General features: G+C 48.4%; 1 protein-coding gene across 3 annotated transcripts in view; it reads left to right on the forward strand.

Annotated features, from left to right (window-relative positions):
- Actn1 (actinin alpha 1) overlaps positions 1 to 19354 on the forward strand; it is a 103214-nt gene that overhangs the window by 43476 nt on the left and 40384 nt on the right. For all 3 annotated transcript variants that reach the window (XM_070031419.1, XM_070031438.1, XM_070031427.1), the window contains exons 2-3: positions 11013 to 11127; positions 17410 to 17529. In XM_070031419.1, the coding sequence (XP_069887520.1) occupies positions 11013 to 11127; positions 17410 to 17529 (235 nt within the window). The remainder of the gene's footprint in view (positions 1 to 11012; positions 11128 to 17409; positions 17530 to 19354) is intronic.

Raw genomic sequence — 19354 nt, forward strand, 5'->3', positions numbered from 1 at the left:
CAGCTGTAAAAGAATAAATGACTGTTTCATACACAGCACAGGATGAGCTCTTGAAATGCCTTCCTCTGTTTAGCTCTTCTGAAACCAGAAACTTATTGTTAGGTGTAAGGTAGTCAGTGTAGAATCATGGCAATCTTCTGCAGAAGGTCTCTGCTCCCCAGGGAGTGGCGGCCCCAGGGAGTGGTGGCTTGTGGATATAATCTGTCCGTGCCTCTGTCCCCTTAGGATGTCTGATCTCACCCTGCGATTATGTCACTGGTGTGGTTAGGATGTTCCATTTGTGCCTCAACCTCCTACTTTCTGCTTGAGGTGACTTTGGGGTTCTCTGGAGCTTTGAGCTTTCCCTTGGGAGATCATGTGGTGGCGATCCCTTGGGAAGGAGGTGGGTGGCATTTTGGCATTGACTTGGAATCTCTGCTGAGGTTTTATACATTGTGTCTCTTCGATTGGGTCAGGGAGGCTGGGCAAGTTGCCTGCTGGACCCTGCTGACCTTCCTACATTCCCATATAGAATCAGGCTGGGCACGAGGGCACCTGTACCTCAAGATGCCCCTCCCCCCATTCCCTTGCTGTGGTGCTGGGGACATTTAGTAAACCAGAGCAACTCTACAGACCCTGGAGTAGTTCCTGTTGACTCTCTCTCCTTCCCATACAAACCCTTCCTCTTCTCCTTTCGTAATGAACTGTAAAATAAACCACATGGGCTAATTAATTGAGGGGTTAGGAATTTTTGCACAGATGTACTCACTGAACATAAGAAAGTTATCATTCCCATTTTACTAGTGAGGAAACTGAGGCTCAAAGGGTTTGTGCAGGTCCTGGGATTAGTAAAGCAGAAGTGCCCATCCTATCATCTTAGCCTAAGTTCAAAGCACTAAGGCCAGATCTTCAGGCCCTTCTGGACACTGTTAGAAATATAGCTTTTCTACTTGCCTAGTTCTGTTTTTCCAGTTCCACTCTTTGGTCATTGGGCTGATTAGTGTGAACCTGGATTTCGGGCTCTGGCTAAAGTTCAGGGGCTTCCTGTCCATTACAGAAGTGCCGTGGTCTCTCCCCATTGAGTCTGAGCCCTCCAGGGACCCCTTCCTCCCAGGTCCCGAACAGCTGATGGTAGAACTGTTGAGGCATTGCCTCTAGCTATGGCCATTGAGGTTGGAGTTTTCTGGCACTGTGCCCAAAGGGTCTCGGTGACCTTGTGTGAAGACTGGGACAGGCCAGAGCAGGTGCTCCCATCTTGGAGGCATTTTGCAGCCCAGAGGAGACCAGGACCATTCCTTCACCTGAGCAATAACTTTTTTTTTCTTGCAAATTTATAACAAGTGGTTTGATCCATAGAGAGGAGCTTCCACACAGAGGGTTGAAATCTACGTAACGTTCTCCTCGGTGGTCCGCATAGCACTGTTTGTAAAAGTGACCCTGGACCAAGGATAAGAAACGAACTGAACTTTAATTTTGTTTTGTTTTTCTGAGCTCCTACCACAAGCTGAGTACCATGCAATTTAGTTCTTTCCACAACCACTGGAGTGGCTTTGACCAGTCCCATTTCACAGATGAGACTATTGAAGCCTTGACATCATACTTGGAGGAATCAAGTTAGGGGCCAGAGGCTGCCAGACCACAGATTACATCATGTGTGATTAGCAGGCTGGACCTTGTCATCTGGAGAAGTTCTCTGTGGAGTTGGGGACCTGAAGCTCTTAACATCTGTGCCAGAAAAACCAAATGAGCTCACTTTTGTGCGGCTTTTCCTTCTTTGGAGAAGGAATGTACAGGCTGCTCCTGTGAGCCCTAACTCTCCAAGGTCTGTGAGCTGTCAAGTCTGTAGCCAGAATCAGACTCCGGACGCAGGGGGCCAAGCTTGGGGACAGGAGTGGGGAAAAGCCAGCCCTGCACTGGCCTCCTGGGGCCCGAGCCACTCTTCCTTGAGAAGGTCAGCATCTCCCACCTTGTGGTCCTCATCGGACTTGTGTTAGCTCATCCACTTTACCCCCAGAGGCTGAGGGTCCAGACCTGCCTTTCAGACTGCTTTCCTCTAATGGGACAAATGGATGGGAGTGGTAGGAGTAAGTCTTGATATAAAGGACTGAGTGAGGTTCTGGGACATTTTAGATTAGACTTTAAAAAATATATGGATAGGGCTGGGAAGGTGGCTCAGTGGTAGAGCGCATGCCTTGCATGCATGAGGCCCTGGGTTCAATTCCTTAGCACCACATAAGCAAAAAGAAAAAAGCCGGAAGTGGCGCTGTGGCTCAAGTGGTAGAGCACTAGCCTTGAGCTGAAGAGCTGAGGGACAGCACCAAGGCCCAGAGTTCAGGCCCCACGACCGGACCCCAAAAGAAAAAAAAATATGTATATATGGATGGATAGCAGAGCACGCCTGTAATCCTAGCTACTCAGGAGGCTGAGATCTGAGGATCACGGTTCAAAGCCAGCCCAGGCAAGAAAGTTTGTGAGACTTATCTCCAATTAACCGCCAGAAAACCAGAAGTGGAGCTGTAGCTCCAAGTGGTAGAATGTTAGCCTTGAGCACAAAAGTTCAGGGACAGTGCTCAGGCCTTGAGTTCAAGCCCTATGACTGACAAAAGCAAAAACAATATAGCAACAACAACAATAATAAAAACTATCTATCTATCTATCTATCTATCTATCTATCTATCTATCTATCTATCTATCTATCTATCTATCTATCTATCTATCTATCTACCTATCTGTCTGTCTGTCTGTCTATCTATCTATCTATCTATCTATCTATCTATCTATCTAAAGCGCTAAGAGGACAGACTTGGTTTCTTCTTTGGAATTATTTATCCATCTCACTTTAAAACTGGCTCTGAATTATCCTAAGGCCCACAGATTTCACCTGCATAGGGCAGGAAAGCTGTGCCAGGGTTTTGTGGAGGGTCTGTGAGCCTTCTCCATGCATGGTTATGCCAGTCTCCATGGCCCCTGGCTACCCTCTGGGTAGTTGGCATGGTGTGTCTGAAGATGGGCGCTTGGTGACTGGAGGCTGGTCTCAGGGTTTCCTTATCCATGAGAAGGAAATAAGAGGGCTTCTTTCTGGCCAATACTTGGAGCTCTGTGAATGATTAACTTTGATTAAATAGAAAAGGATGGGAAGTGACAGCAACATTTATTGGGTGCCTGCTGTGACCAGGACTTCCTGATGTTTTGCATCCAGTATCCTCATCTTGACAACAGCCTTGCAAAGTAGTGGTTTTGTTCACCCTATTTGCCCCATTAGGCCTTTGAGTCCTGGACAGGTTAACCAGGATCTCATGGTCAGTGATTCTGGCTGGGTTAACTTTTGGTGGTATCTACAGTAGATGTCACATTGGACAGTCTAGGTACAATTTGTTTCTGTCTCATTCTGTGCTGGTATAGGTCTTGTTGCCCCGGCCCCTCCCACCTCTCTTTTACAGATGAGGATCCTGAGACTAGAGTACTGTCCAAGAAGGCAGACCTAGGCTGGAGTGAAGCCTGGGTCTGTCTATCTGGTGCTCAGCCCCTTTGGGCAAGCCTGACACCTGCACTTAGAGCTTTTGGACCCCGGCCTTTGAGGGTGGGGACAGACTGTGGGAGCACACAGCTTCTTTAGCGATGGCTCTCAGGTGGGTGGAAGGTACACAGATCTGGGTGGAGATGTTCCGGAGAACTCAGCTTTTCATCTGCGGGGAGCCAGCTGACAGCTTGCTCTCAAAGGCTGGCAGTGGGCCTGGGATAGTTAACCAGATACTGCTGTTTATGTTACCAGCACACTAGGCACCTGAGATCATTTCTGGCCAGGTCTTTGCTTAGACAAACCATGCAGGGACCACACCCTGACCCTCAGTGGGTGGGGCTCCCAAGGACTTCAAGGTGGCCTGAGAGACAGCTCATGCTCCCTGGTTGCTCTGTAGTGACCTTCCTGTGTCAGCCACTGGATGTGGCAGGGAAGCTGACCCTGCGCACACATGCTGGCCTGAAGCCTGAATACTATGGCAGTGGTCTGGCTCTGACCAGAAGTCCAAGGAATCTGAAGCTCAATCTGATAGATTGAGGGGTGGGGTGGGGGGTACATGCACACACACCAGTACTGGGGCTTACACTCAGGGCCTAGGAACTGTCCCTTCATGCTCAAGGCTAGTGCTCTAGCACTTGAACCACAGCTCCACTTGAGCTTTTAGGTAGCTAATTGGAGATAAGAGTTTTATGGACTTTCCTGCCTGGGCTACCTTTAAACCTCCATCCTCAGATCTCAGCTTCCTGAGTAGCTAGGATTACAGGTGTGAGCCATTAGCACCTGGCTGGGTTGTGTTTTTCACTCAATAACTCGAAGAGAAAGCCCTGTACCACTTTGAAGAGGTTCAGAAGCTTCTTTGGCAAGCAGAGGGGGAGGGTTCTGGGACCATGTAGGAGCATGCTGTTCTTTCTGCAATTAACTATTGACCTCTTGGCTACTTGACTGTCTGTGCCTGATCACTGGTGTGTCCTCTGTCCTGGCCCCTAGTTAGAACTTTCTTCATAATGGCACTAGAAAGTTCTAAGCCCTTTCTCTGTATCTCATAAACATACCATTTACATATGGTATAAAATTAAAAAGAAAAGGGATTTTATGAAAAGCATATTCTTTTTTTTTTGGTACTGGGCATCGAACCCAGGATGTTGTACTTGGCTAGGCAAGTGCTTTGCCACTGAGCTACATCCCAGTCCGAAAAGCATATTCTCTCCCCCACCCCACTAATTTGGCCTCCCTCACTGGAGGCAACCATGGTTCCCAGGTCCTCCTGGGTTGTTCAGGCACACGCTAATATCACACTTCTAAGTACTATCCTGTGAATTAATATTTGGTGTTTGCTATCTTGGGACGGCCCTGAGCTGGCTAAGACTGAGATAATGGGGCTGCTTTGAGTTTGCTGGAGATATGACTGTCTCTGAGGAACTTACCGGCTTTCTGTGACAAGAATCGGAGTCCACTGATTGAAAGAAATTATACAAGCACACCAAGTTTCCCTGTTTGGTGGTGTGTAGGCACATTGTGAGGGCAACGGGTCCATACTCTACCTGCAAGTCAGAGGGACTGGTTTGGGATAACAGCCTGGAAGGAGTTAACTCACGTGAATTCATAGGCCTACCTGAGCCAGGGCAGTGTCCAGGTTTCCTGACCCATGTCCTTTGAACAATAGGTTACCTGGAAAGACCCAGGGCTGGTGGCCTTGATTCCATCAGAGATGTCCGCGTACGATGTGTCCCATCCTTTGGCTGCTAGAGGGTCGTTGGCTCACACCTTTGTCACTGGGGGCTTTTCTGGACAGAATCGTGGAGAATCTGGGTTATACCTAGGAGAGTAAACATTCAACAGGAGAAGCCTAGCAAGGAGAAGGGCAGACATACCAGCTACAGGGACAGAGACTGGGAGAGGGAACTAGCAGAGGGTCCTGGATAACTTAGTTCCCGCTGTACACCCATGTGTGCATTGTGATACATTTGGTTTTAGTTACTTTGTCATTTTTGTGTGATTGCTTCAAGTTTTAAATCTGTAGCATGTACAATTGTGTTCCTGATTTTCTTGTTAATTATATGTAAGCTTTCTCCCATAACATAGGTTCAGAACCCATCATTTTGACCTTGAACTATTCCATTAGGTGAATGAACCATAATTTACTTAGCTGATACCTTATTAATATAATTTGGGGGTATTTCTAATTTTTTTCTCTTAAGTAAGGCTGGAAAAAATATTCTCATATTTACCTAGCCTTTCCTGTGTTTGTGTTTCTGTGTGTGTGTGTGTGTGTGTGTGTGTGTGTGTGTGTGTGTGTGTATGCACTTGTACTAGGGATTGAACTCAAGCTCTTCCTTCCTTACAGCTGGTACTACTGTACCACTTGACCCATACTTCCAGTCCAGCATTTTTGAGTCTTGAGGACTTTTCTGCCTGTGCTGACTTCAAACCTCAGTGTACAGCTCTCAGCCTCCTGATTAGCTAAGATTATAGGTGTGTGCTACCATGCCCACCATTATTTACCCAGGATAGAGCCCCAGAGTTGGAGGCCGGAGTTTCCACCCATTCCAATTCACTGTGGCAAGTTGCTTTCTTCTAGTCTTAGGGCAGATCAACTACACATTAGGAATTGTAGGCTTTGTTTCTGTACCCACTCTAACAGCAGGAATTAGCAGACACTTATTTGCATATGTAATCAATGACATCTTCTTGTTTTAATTCACAAGCCATGGTGCTTTGTGTGTGGCACATGTAATTGCAGTCCCTTGTGGAGTGTACTGGCTGTTTGTTGATCAAGCTCAGATGAGAGGAGTCTCCCCTCCATTCACTACCAGATTCCCAAGATAGCCAGTGTCATCAGTGGCCTGCTTAGGAGTCAGTATGGGTGTCTGTGAGGTGACTTTTTAGGGCACAAGTTATTATTTGTGTAACCCCTTTTGTGAAGGGACTTAGGAAGATTTCATGTTTTCTTGCCATGGAATCAGATATCAGTGAGTCTGACCTCTTTTTTTTCTTTTTTGGGGGCGATGGTGGTGGCAGTTATCTATAGCATGTTTTCTTTAAAATTGTAGCAGCACTTAAAGACCAAACGATTTCACTTCGAAGTCCAGATTTCTGGCCTTTCTCCATTGTAAGTGAGGGCCTGTGTCCATGTGTGCAGGCCAGAAAGGATGCTTCTATCCCCCGGCTACCCCCCACCCTCCTAGTCTTGCTCTCTTTGCTCTTTGTTCTCTCCCATGCACACTGGTAAACTTGCAAGTGGGCAGCTTCTCATGTGGGTGGGAAACCAAAGGATTGCCCCAGAGGGCCACTGTTTCAGGAAAAATGAGGAGGAGCAATGGGCTTTTTTACTGTTAAATGAGCAGATTGGTATGTCCCTGTAGTGTCATGGATATACAAATGTGTATAAATAGGAATCAGAGCATACATGAGGGTCTGTCCAAAGTAAGTGCTCAGGAAACATGATTGATGATTATAGCCTGTGGTATGTGTTGCTTGTCTCAGCAGGAGATGACTTTGGGGTGTCTCAGCTTGGGGTAGGGGTGTTAGTGACATCCTGTGCGGCTTGCTAAATCTAATGCATAAGACAATCCTGTTTTGTTGTTGTTGGTTTTGGTCTGCCATGGCCTTGAACTCAGGGTCTGAATGCTGCCCTGAGCTTTTTCACCCAAGGCTAGTATTCTACCACTTTGAGCCACAGCATTACTTTTGGTTTTCTGGTGGTAAATTGGAGATGAAAGTCTCATGGATTTTCCTGCCTGAGCTGGCTTTGAATCGTGATCCTCAGATCTCAGCTTCCTGAACAGCTAGGATTACAGGCGTGAGGCTAGCTTCAAGCAGTTTTTTGATCCCCAGTTCCCTAGGTACAGAGGTGGAGATTGCCCTGCTTTGACACAGGTGTGTGTATCTTATTCTGGCTGAACTCCACACAACCTTCATTCATATTTTCAGGTGTGGCCTGGGATCTTGGAGAATCAGCATCACAGGGGACCTTTCTCATCAGCTCAGCCCTTGGGCTGCTGAACTCCTTCCTCAGCCTTCCCACTTGCTCCTCCCTTAGCACAGCAAACACACTATGTCTGGCTTGGGGAGAGGGGGTCAACTCAGGCAAAAATGTAATGAGACCCCTCATCTCAACCAATACACCATTCATGATGTTTCATGTCTATCATCCAGCTACAGGAGACCAGCAGGAGGTTTAGGTTGAATGATTGTAGTCTGAGGCTGACTGCTGGGCAAAAATAACATAAGATCTTATTTGAAAAATAAAGCTAAAAGGGCTAGGGGTATGGCTCAAGTGGTAAGTGACTTCCTAGTAAGTACAAGGCCCTGAGTTCAAACCCTAGTATTGCTCCTTGTGCCCTCCCCTCCCCCCCAAAAAAAAGGTGAAGAAGCAGGGAAGTCAGTGCATCTGTCCCAGCATGGTCCTGGCGTTTGCTGAGCCCTTTCCTGCAGCAAAGCATGTCCACGGAACACAGCCTCTCTCCTGTCTCCTTGTCAGGCCTGTTGTGAGCCTGGGGGGGGGGCAGGGGGGGGAAGGCAGAAGGGACAGAAGATTCCTGGAGCTAGGGGGAGCCAGAGGGGGGCCTGGTTGGGGTCAAGAGGTCAGATGTCCCCTCGGTGTTCATGTGAACGAGGCTGGACCCTCAGCCTTCTGGCATAGCACTGCCCACTAGGCTGGGTATTCTAGCAGAGGCTGTGAGGCCAGAGCAGAGTTTAGGCTGTTGGTTCTTTCTGCCTACTGGACCCCTGGAGGGCTACTAAGGAGCAGGCATGCTCATCTGCTGTCTTCCTCTGCTGGGGCCACTGTCAAAATCCCTTTTCTGCACCAGCCACAATTTAGCTTCTGTAGTCACCCTTGAGCACTTGGGGTGGTGGTCCTGGGGGTGGGGTTTGGTGAGTGGAGGCCAAGAAAGGATGTGGGGTACAGAGAATGGAGCCTTTCCAGGCCCAGCTGCAGGTGTGTGTGTGTGTGTGTGTGTGTGTGTGTGTGTGTGTGTGTGTGTGTGTGTCCTGTTGGTTGGACACTTAGTAAACAGCAGGTTCCTTGTGGATAGTTCTTGGTGAATCCTCTTGACTTTTAGGGAGTGCTGTCTTACTGCTAAGGGAACTGAAGGTTAGGGAGGTTCTTTGGAAGCTCACACAGTAAGCAGTGGTACCGAGATCGGGGTCCGTCCCAGAGTCCATCCCAGAGTGCACGCTCAGACCTGTGGGCTAGCTCCACCATTTCCTCCCCATGCCTTGGCTTTACTTAAATACATAGGAGTTACACAGAGCCATGAACTGCAGGGGGTGGGGGGAAGGGCAGAGGGTTGAGCAAAGCCCATGGCTTTGTCCAGGAGACCTGAGCAAACACAGGTGTGGTTTTGGCTGCCTGCTCCACAGCTTCCCCAGGAAATGGGGCTGGTTGCTTTCGACAGTGCTCTGCCCCTTTCACAAGCCCTGTCTTACAAAACAGCTCTTCCTCCTCCTCCCTCCCACCCCCCTCTTTAAGACCATGTCTATAAACAGGGACATTTCTTAGTCCCTGCTGGACTCTCCCCAGGAGCCTGGCCCGTGGCGCTGAGCAATTTCCTTCAAGACAGTAGGAAGCCTGCAGCACTCTCTGCCCCTGCCTGGCTCCTGGGCCCAACACCAGGAGCCATAGAACACGAGCCACCCTGCCCCAGTCCCTCTGCTGGGGGCTGTCTCCCCTGCACACAGCGTCCCCAGAACACCATGTGTCCCCCCCTCCCCCCCAGTCATTCAGTGTCACCTGCAAGGGGCCCCCAGCTCTGCCCAAACTCTCACACCCACTAGAATGTTCACTGCCCAGGGGCTGTGACTTACGCTGCTTTGCTCACTACTGTAGCCCTGGGACTCTGAGATATGAGTCCTTACCTTCAGAAATGCCCAAGTTTGGGGTTATGGAGCCGACCATAGGCCAGGCAGTGATGAAGTGAAAGTGTGGTGCTGTGTAGTCTGCACCCAACCCCGGCAGTCCTCCTGGAGGAGGTGATGGCATCACTCATTATCCTGAAAGACGAATGTGAGGTCACCAGCAAAATAATCTTGGCTGAGGAATCGGCATATGACCTGCCTACCTGATCAGTGTGCTTCCCAAAGGATTGGGCTGGCACATAAAGGCGAGGCCCCCAAGTAGGGAGGTGTTATAAAATACCGTCCTTTCCTCCTCCTCCCATCTCTCCATCCTCCTCCCTCCTGCTCACAGGAGGCTCTTTGCCTTTGCCTATGCATCTAGGCAGCCATTTCTCCCCTCTTAATAAACACTGGGGTACTGCTACCCACTCCCGCTCATGACCACTTGACTTTGGACTTCTCCAGACCAAGAGGCAAGAGGTATGGGTTAGGTGATCTTTCCTAGGAGGAGAGTATTTCTAGATATATCTGCTGGAGGTGGCTTCGAACCTTGATTCTCAGATAATGAGTAGCTGGGATTATCGTTGTGAGCCACTAGCAATGGGCGCACTGCTGCCTTTTTGATAATATGCCACCCATCATTGGACCTTGGCAGGGCAGGTGGAAAGGGCTCTGAACAGCCCTGCTGTGGGTAAGCTGGAGGCTGGCTTGTAGATAGGTTGTTGGTGCCATCAGGTGCAAAGAAGTCTGGAGCAGTCACAGAAGAGACGAGTACAGCAAAAAAGCCCCCTTTCCTCTGATTGCTGTGTGCTATGCCAGTTAAAGATAGGATTGGCACAAGTGGAATTAAGCACACACTTTCGTTCGTTCCTGTTCTGCATGGAGTCCTTCAAGGCGATAGGAAGCCTGCAGCCCTTCCTAGTATGAGCCACCAGGTGGTGCTGCTGACACAGGGCAGCTTGGTTGCTATCCCATCTGATCACCATCTGCTCTGTAGAGAAGGGGAGGGAGTTGATGGTCTGTGTATTTAATTTCCTTCCATTCCCTTTCTGGAATTCTTCCTCATACTTTTGCAACCCACATCCACACATTGGCCACTTGCATTTCTTTCTCTTTTCCTGACACCATGCATCTGAGCTCCATTCCCCCCAAAAAGCCAAATCTTTCCTCTTAGGTAGCTGCCAAGTGCAAGAGGGTTGCATAATCAAATCTACCCAGAAGTATTATTGGGACTTAACATGTCACCTCTGACTCACTCCACCATAACTCTGTGAAGACTAACCTCATTCACCACAGGGGGGGATTGCCAAGGATGGAATTGTGGTACTTCCAGACAGGAATGATGCTTCGGCAAGAGGGCTGGGAGGGGGCTGCATTAGCAGAGGCTGCTGGGCTTTTCCTCCCCTGGTACCCATGTGTGGTTAGCCTGGGAACCTGAGTGTGGGAACCTGGGCTGCAGTTCTGATGATGAGGTGAAGGAGACTGGAACAGCCATGCTGGGTGGGTGTCAACCCTCCCTGGTGATGGCAGGGAGACTGCCTAGCACCTCTATAGAACACCTGGAAAGATTCAGGAGGAGGTGATCTTGGGGAGGCATTGAAGGCCCTGGTGAGGGCCTTGGAGACCATGTGACTTGACAGGAGACTGACTACTCGCTCATCTTCCCTCTGCCCAGACATTCACAGCATGGTGCAACTCCCACCTCCGGAAGGCCGGGACCCAGATCGAGAATATAGAGGAGGACTTCCGGGATGGCCTGAAACTCATGCTGCTGTTGGAGGTCATCTCAGGTGAGGTGGTCCTGGTCCCAGGGTACAATGATGTGCTCTGGGCTCTGTCCTGGCCCTTCCATTTCTCACTGTCCATGGTCATAACCCGCTTTGGGTATCTTGAACCAAGTGGAGTGAGGTGGGACTAGAAGGCCTTGGTTTCGTTGTGGACCCTGTGAGTGTCTTGCTCATAGCTGGCACTCTTCCACTTGAGCCATACCTTCAGTTCCACAGGTGTGTGAGTGTCTTGGCCCAGCCATTTTGCCTTTCTGTCTCCACATCCAAGATTACAACGAGAGGTTTGGAAGAGTGGTATCTGAGATTCCTTTTCTTCAAAATGGCAGGAATTGTGGGCAAGAGGGTAACCCTGGGGGCCTAGCTTGAAACCTGGCTCCACTACAACCTAGCTGCCAGCCCCTAGGTTGTCCAGATGTCTGCAGGCACAACTCCACCTGAATGTGTATCTTGACTTTCCTGTGGGTGCCTCTCCTTTGCCATCCTTTAAATATTGGTGGTCCCCAAGAGTCTAGCCTTGGTATATATACGGGGCTACTTTTCAGCCACCCAGCCTTAATACTAGTGAGTCCTAGACCAGATCTCAGCCAGAGGTCTCGTGTTTCTCTTGAGTCCCCTCTCTTTTGTTTTTTGGCGTGTGTGTGTGTGTGTGTATGTGTGTGTGTGTGTGTGTGTGTATGTGTGTGTGTGTGTGTGTGTGTGTATGTGTATGTGTTTTTTCAATCCTGGGGTTTGAACTCAGGGCCTGGGCACTGTCCCTGAGTTTCTGCTCAAGGCTAGCACTCTATCACTTGAGCCACAGCATCACTTCTGGCTTTTTCTGTTTATGTGGTACTGAGGAATCGAACCCAGGGCTTCATGCATGTTAGGCAAGCACTCTACCACTCAGCCACATTCCTAGCCTTTGAGTACCCTCTTAGATAATGAACCTAGTATTAGTCCTTTTTCAGTTGCTATAATGAAATACAAGAGGCTGGGTACTTGGGTACTTTTTTCCTCCCTAAGTCGTGCATTTAGGTCATAGTTTTGTTTTTGTTGTTGTTGTTTTGGTAGGCTGTGAGGCTTGAACTTGGCCTGGGTGCTGTCCCTAAGCCTCTTTGTGCTCAAGGCTGGGCTCTACCACAGCACCACTTCTGGTTTTTGAGTCGTTTATTGAAAAGAAGAGTCTTACGGGGACTTTTCTGCCCAGGCAGGCTTCAAACCATGATCCTCAGATCTCAGCCTCCTAAGTAGCTAGTATTATAGGTATGAGCCATCAGCGTTCTGCTGTAGCTCATAATTTTGAAGGTTGAAATTCCAAGGACAAGTGTCTTCATTCGTCTGGGCTCCTTGGCTACCTCATAACATGGAGGGCGGTAGAGACCCTGTGCTAGATAGGAAACTAGAGAGCAAAGAGAGTCTAGGCTGTCTGTTTTATAGCCATTCATTCATAAGAACTATGCTATTAAGTGCTTTTGAACACACTGCACCGCCCCCCAATGACCTCACTGGGCCCTCCCCTTAAAAGCCCCTGCCACCTCAACATCACTTCACTGGGTTCAAGCTTCTACCACCCAAACCACCGAGGACAAAACTGCATCCAGGTCTTAGCACTGGGCATGTCCTACCATGTTCTCAGCACCCTGTAGCTGAGTCCTGGCCCTCACAAACCTCTCTTCCTCTTGAAGCCTTTGCTGTGACCTTGTGACCCTCACTTGAGACCCACAGCTGCCCCTGTCCGTTTTGCCGCTGGACATTTGTGTTCTTTTCATTCTGTGTCCTTCACAACCTGACTTTGAGCCTTGGGCACTGTAGTGTCAGCCAGATGCTGGGTCACAGCCCTATATGCTACCCTCCAAAGGCCTGAGACTCTGTCCCCTCCACCCTGCATTCATCCCCTCAGGGATCGGCCGTCTGCCAACCCAAATATGGTCACACTGTTCCCTGCTCAGCAGCCTGCTGTCCCTCCCCAGGGCTTTCAGCCCCAGTCCGCATTCCTTCGCAGAGCAGCCTGAGGGAGCTGGCACCTGTTTCATTTTGAACCAACTATTCCCAAAAAGGTAGTAGACCTGAGGCCCTCTGCTACAGTGGTGAGCGCACCCAGATGACATGGACTCTGCTTTCTGGGCCTTTGCACATGCTCAGTCCTCTTAAAATAATAGTCCTCCATGCTTCCTTTTCAGGTAAAACCTCTGTGTGTGATGGTTGTGGTTGTGTGTGTGTGTGTGTGTATACACATCATGTGACACTGACCATTTTAGTCAGTTGCAAGTACTTACTGTTCACTGGCACTACAGTCATTCACATTGTTGGGCAGCTGCCTACATCATCCATCTCTGGAACTTTCTGACCTCCCCAGCTGACGCTCTGTCCCTGTTAATGCAAACTCTCCCTTCCCTGGTCCCAGTCCCTGCTGTTGTGATTTCTCTCTCTGATGAAAGATGATGATTTCTCTCTCATGTAAGCAGGTTCATGCAGTGTCTTATTTGACTTAGTGTAACCATGTTGGGGATCATCCATGTCGTAATATGTGTCAGAGTTCTTGTTTCAGGCTGAATAGTATTCTGTCGGGTGCATGCCCCATTTGATTTACCCATTCATCTGCAAAATGATACTTGGGTCACTTCTATCTTTGGAAATTTGAATGTGTAAATAAATAAATTTGAAGGGTTCCTGGAATATGATTCTTTTGGGTATATACCCAGAAGTGGGGTTTTTGGATCATTTGGCAATTCTGATTTTAAGTTTTAAGGAATTACTATACTATTCTATTCTGCTTTTTAGATTTTTTTTTCTACTTCCTCCTCCAACCTTCCCCAGCTGAAAACCAGCTAATCAACTAACCTTCCAGTAACTCTTTTTTTTTTTTTTTTAAGTCATGGGGCTTGAACTCAGGGCCTGGAGCACTGTCCCTGAACTGTTTTTGCTCAAGGCTAGCACTCTACCACTTTGAGCCATTTCTGGTTTTCTGGTGGTTAATTGGAGGTAAGAGTTTGACAGACTTTCCTGCCCAGTCTGGGTTTGAACTGTGGTCCTCGGATCTCAGCCTCCTGAGTAGCTAGGATTACAGGTGTGAGCCACTAGCACCCAGTGTCATTTACTCTTTCATTCTTTACAGCTCAGCTTGGGGGTTCCCTCAGCTTGGGAAGTCTCCCTGATGTTTCTTCCCAAATCTGATTTGGCTGCCACCTCCCTCCCCCGCCACCTCCCCTCACCCCAGCAGCATCTGCTTTTTCCTTTCTTGTGTCTTTTACTGCATAGTGCTACAATCTGCAGCTCATTGTCTTCCCATTCCTTGCTGAGCTCGCAGTAGAACTTAGAACTTAGATGACTTAGAACTGGGCATGGCAAGCAAGTGTCAGTCACACCTAGAATATTAGGATGCTTGCATGCCCAGGAGCTGGGCTGCTCTACCGGGTCCCACAGGGTAGCCTGCTGAGCTGTCCAGCCTATACGCACAGGGAGCTCAGCCAGGCCTTTCTGTGAGCGGCACACATCTTTCCCAGAACTGGTCGAGATGGGGTCAGAGAGACCACTGTGCCTCTTCCTCCTTTATCTTGGGAGGTGGCCTGGCTACCAAGGGGTGTGAAGAGGGAAGAAAATGCTGCTGACAAGGCTCTTAAAAGTGTGATCTGGGGCCACTGACCCCAGAATCAGTAGGACTGCTTGTTCCACACAGACCCTCTCCATCGGAGTTAGATGGGCTGGACATCAGGGCAGCATGTTCTCCAGGTGATTCTGGGCTGACACAAGCTTGCAAACTGCTAGTCTAGGCCCAGGAAAAATTTCCAACCTCTGGTCGCCTAGAAGTCTGGTTTCTACTGTGTGTATAGCTGCCGAGGGGGGTGGGGCTCAGGTTTGCAGGAACCCTGGGCTCTTGGGCAAGAGTTCTGCAGTCAGGAAACAGCAAGGTCTGTGTTGAGGAGCGACTCCGCGAAAGTCTTGGTTTAATGAGAAAGCAGCTGTGTCTTTCTGGAGCGGAAGGCTGGCCCACCTGCAGCAGGCAGTCTGCTGTCTCCCGGAAGCCGGTGGCTGCCCCTGAGGAGGGCGGCCTGACCCATGGCCCAGCTGCCATCCCTGACTCTTCACTGGTCAGCGGTTGCCAGGCTGGGCTGGGGATCACAGCAGGCTCAGGAGGCCTGGGGCTCAGCACCTAGGGTTCTTGACTCCTAAGGGACTCTGAAGTGTTCCCCTCTCCCAGGTGTGACTCTCAAGCCAAGTTGACAGGCCTTTTCCCCTGGACACTTGGTTTTTAATGGGGGATTTGGAAGATGAACTCTTGCCCTACTCCCTTAGCTTCTGCTCTGAAGCTTGAGCAGCAGAAGCCCACCCCACCCACTTTGTGATAGGAATGTGTGTGTAGGGACTGACTTTGGCTGAGCCCTGGGTACTCACTGGAGACAATATAACAGGGCAGCCCACAGCAGTGGTTCTCAAATAGGGAAGGAGCACTACAGACATTTCAACACAAAGGAACTTTTTCAAAATACTCTAGAGTGACCTATACTCCCTTCCTGAGTGAAATAGTCTAGGAGTTCAGGGCCTTTGCACATGCTCTTCCTTCTGCTTTGGCCATCAGTCCCTGCACTCTTCCTGGCTTTGCACTTTGGGGCTTCCCTAACCATTCCTCAGTTCATTCTTCCCTCCCTTCTTCCTTTCCTTTCTGTTCCCTCTCTCTTCCTACCTCCCCCCATCCTTTGTTTTTTAGTTTCTGTAATTAAACCCACTTAGATAAGACCTCACATATTTAATACGGTGCATTTACCCCTGTACAAATGGAAAAAAAAAAGTAACATTTCTAGACCCATATGGCTATTAATTTCTTTACAATGCCAACTTAACACGGTGAATGGGATGCTTTTTCCAAAGTTGACAGCACAGCTAAAGTTTTCAAAAATTCAAATTATATATATATATGTATATATATATATATATATATACATATATATATATATATATATGACCAATAATAGTAGTATGTTATACATCAATAGCAGCAACGGCTTTTCCAGGTTCTGTAGTCATCTGAACAAAATTAGACATACAGCACACTCCATGAATAAAAAGGGGAAAAAAGATTTTTTTTAAAAAACCTAGAAAAATGAGAAGTTTTGTTACTGATGTGGTACCTGGCAGCATTTTTTAAAATTAGCTTCTCAATCATCATCTGGAAAGAAAGCATTCTTGAGTAACATCATTAAGAACAGCTCTGATAAAGCACAGTCACTACTACATATCATCAAGCAGGTATGATATGGTACTAGAGGATACAATTTTAAAAAGCATTATTTTATTTATTTATTTATTTATTTTTGTCGGTCATGGGGCCTGAACTCTGGGCTGGGCACTCACTGTCTGTCCCTCAGCTCTTGAGCTCAAGGCTAGCACTCTACCACTTGAGCCACAGCACCACTTCTGGATTTTTCTGCTTATGTGGTGCTGAGGAATTGAACCCAGGGCCTCATGTATGGTGAGGCAAACACTGTACCACTGAGCCACCTTTCCAGCCCTAGAAAGCATTATTGAGACTCAATTCTACTTTTCCAGGAGAGGGCCCAAAGGATGGTATGACACAGCTCTGTAAAGAAATGTGCTTTCTTAGATAGGATTTCCTTCCATCACAGTCCTTTTATCTTTCCTTCCCTCCCTCCTTTCTTCCTTACCTTCCTCCTCCTTTCCCTCTCTCCTTCTCCCCTTCTTCCTTTCCTCCCTCCTTCTCTTCTTCCTCCCTCTTCTCTTCCTCCCTCCCTCCTCCCCTCTCCCCTCCCTCTCCTTCTTCTCACTGGTCCCTTTTGTCTTCATCGTTTACACTGACTTGTACATTTCCTTATCTAAGGCCAGTCTCTTCCACTGGACTTTCATGACATAAAGACAAGAAATGGTTTCAATCACTCTCACATTCCCTCCCAGCTAATCCTTGACTTTTGTTAGGGGCTTCATGAATAAGTGTTAAGATGGGAGGGGTGGGTTGTGAGAGATGGGTGGGCTTGTGAGCATGATGGAGGAGTGACAGTGATGGTGATGCATTGTCCTTATAAACTGACGTGTTGAATGGTAACCCCTTTGTACAACTACTTTGAAAAATTAGGAATAAACAAATAAGCATTGAGTGAATGTGTGTGTAGCTTTGGACCTGACCCATGGACAGGAAGAGATGGGGTGGTCTCTGCCTCGCTCACTTTCCTTGACAGCGTGACAACACACAAGCACACACATGTCCAAGGTGTGCCTTGGGTGGGATGGATCGAGAGTGGCCTGGCATCTGCAGGGTTGCATCTCACCTCCTTTTCTTCCCTTTGATCCGATCAGGTGAGCGCTTGGCCAAGCCAGAAAGAGGCAAGATGCGGGTCCACAAGATCTCTAATGTCAACAAGGCCCTAGATTTCATCGCCAGCAAAGGGGTCAAGCTGGTGTCCATCGGAGCCGAAGGTGAGCAAGGCCTTCTGCTGTCCTCGATGTCCTGGCGTCCTGCCCTGACTCCTGGACCTGCACATCTCTGCAGCACATCTCTGCACATCTCTGTCTGGTCAGCCTGTATGCGATTCTTCCCATAACAGCATTTTCTTTCTTTCTAGTACCTTGCACAACAGAGTCTTGCACTCTGGAGGGCCACCCTCCTCACCTGCCATGTCACTGCCCTTTCCTACCTGTAGGGGTGCTGAGTGGAAGCCAGTGAGGTCCCCCAAAGCTCCACAGGCCCTGGGATACTGCTGTTCTCACATGACTAGGGTTTAAACTCGGGTGTTCGACTCCTTGACCACACCCCCAGATCTTTCTGCTTTAGTTATTTTCCAATGAGGTCTTAAGCTTCTTGCCTGAGCTGGCGTCAGACATCCATTCTCTTACCTCTATCCCCTTGTAGCTAGGATTACACACCACTATGCCTAGCTTGTTGGTTGAGATATAAGGATCTTACTAATGTTTTTGCATGTCTGGCCTTAAACTATGATTCTCAAACCTAGTGTCAGCATGCTTAACAATAGAAAGAAGGCACCAGGCACTGGTGGCTCCTGCCTGTAATCCTAGCTACTCAGGAGGCTGACATCTGAGGATCATGATTCAAAAGCCAGCCAGAACAGTCTGTGAGACTCTTATTTCCAGGTAACAACAAAAAACCGGTAGTAGAACTATGGCAAGTTTAGGAGCAGCAGCCATGCCCAGTGTTCAAGCATCAGGACCAGCAAAAAAAGGAAAGAAAGAAAGAAAAAGAGCCAGAAGTAGAGCTGTAGTTTAAGTGGTACGAATGCCAGCCTTGAGTGAAAAAGCCAAGTGAGAGTGTGAGGTCCTGAATTTAAGCCCCACCGCCAGCATGCATGGACACACACACACACACACACACACACACACACACACACACACAAATGAAGGTAGTGTGCATAATCTTTATTAATGAAGAATCACATATATTGTGGTGTGTCTAGAAGGTTAATACTTGAAACAGACCTCTTTATTAATGTGAGCTGTAGACTTAACATGTATTTATTGGATACCTATTGTTTGATATCAGAGATGGAAAGATGGATACAGCACACTTCCATTCGTTCATTCATTCATGATAGAACACTGAGTATTGAGCTTGCTTGCTCACTGTGGGAAATAGATGCTATGATCCTCTAGCCCATGATCTCCCTTCATCAGAGATTACATCTGTTCCTTAAATGGCAGCACAGAGGCCATAGCAGCAGATCTCTTCTGGATGATGTTTAGAGTCCCCTCCTGCCTAGTGACTGGAGTTGATGCCAATCATTTACATTGAGAAACTGGAATCAAAAGTTCTGCAAAGTACAGCGTATGAAGTGGAGGCCAGCTCACGTAGCTTTTTGTAAGCATTGGAACATGGCCACACCCAGTCATTTACATAGCATCTGTGGCTGCTTCTAGGTCATGGTGGCTGAGTTCAGTAGGTCTTGCAGAGACCATCAGGCTCTGAGAGCCAAAAGCCTTTCCTTGGAAAATAAGTTGGCGGACCCTAGTACTTGAGGAGGCCATGAGCTGTGCCTTAAACTCCTCCCTTTCCCTCTCAGAGTTGCGCGCTGCTTTGGGGCACATATCTTGCAGGCTGTGGCCCCAACTCCTTACACATGCTTTGTGACTGGGAAAATATTCTTTGTCTCTTAAGAAGAAAAGGACAATATGTTCTGTTAGGGAGGAATAAAGACTTGGCAGGCATTTTTAGGCAGGAGATGCCAAGGAAAATCCCACTGGGATCTGGTGCCAATTCACATGCCCACCAGGGCAGGAGGAAGAGAAGGGG

The sequence above is a fragment of the Dipodomys merriami genome, unplaced genomic scaffold (genome assembly GCF_024711535.1).
Source record: "Dipodomys merriami isolate MVZ:Mamm:240054 unplaced genomic scaffold, mDipMer1.0.p SCAF_1, whole genome shotgun sequence".
Lineage (NCBI taxonomy): Eukaryota > Metazoa > Chordata > Mammalia > Rodentia > Heteromyidae > Dipodomys > Dipodomys merriami.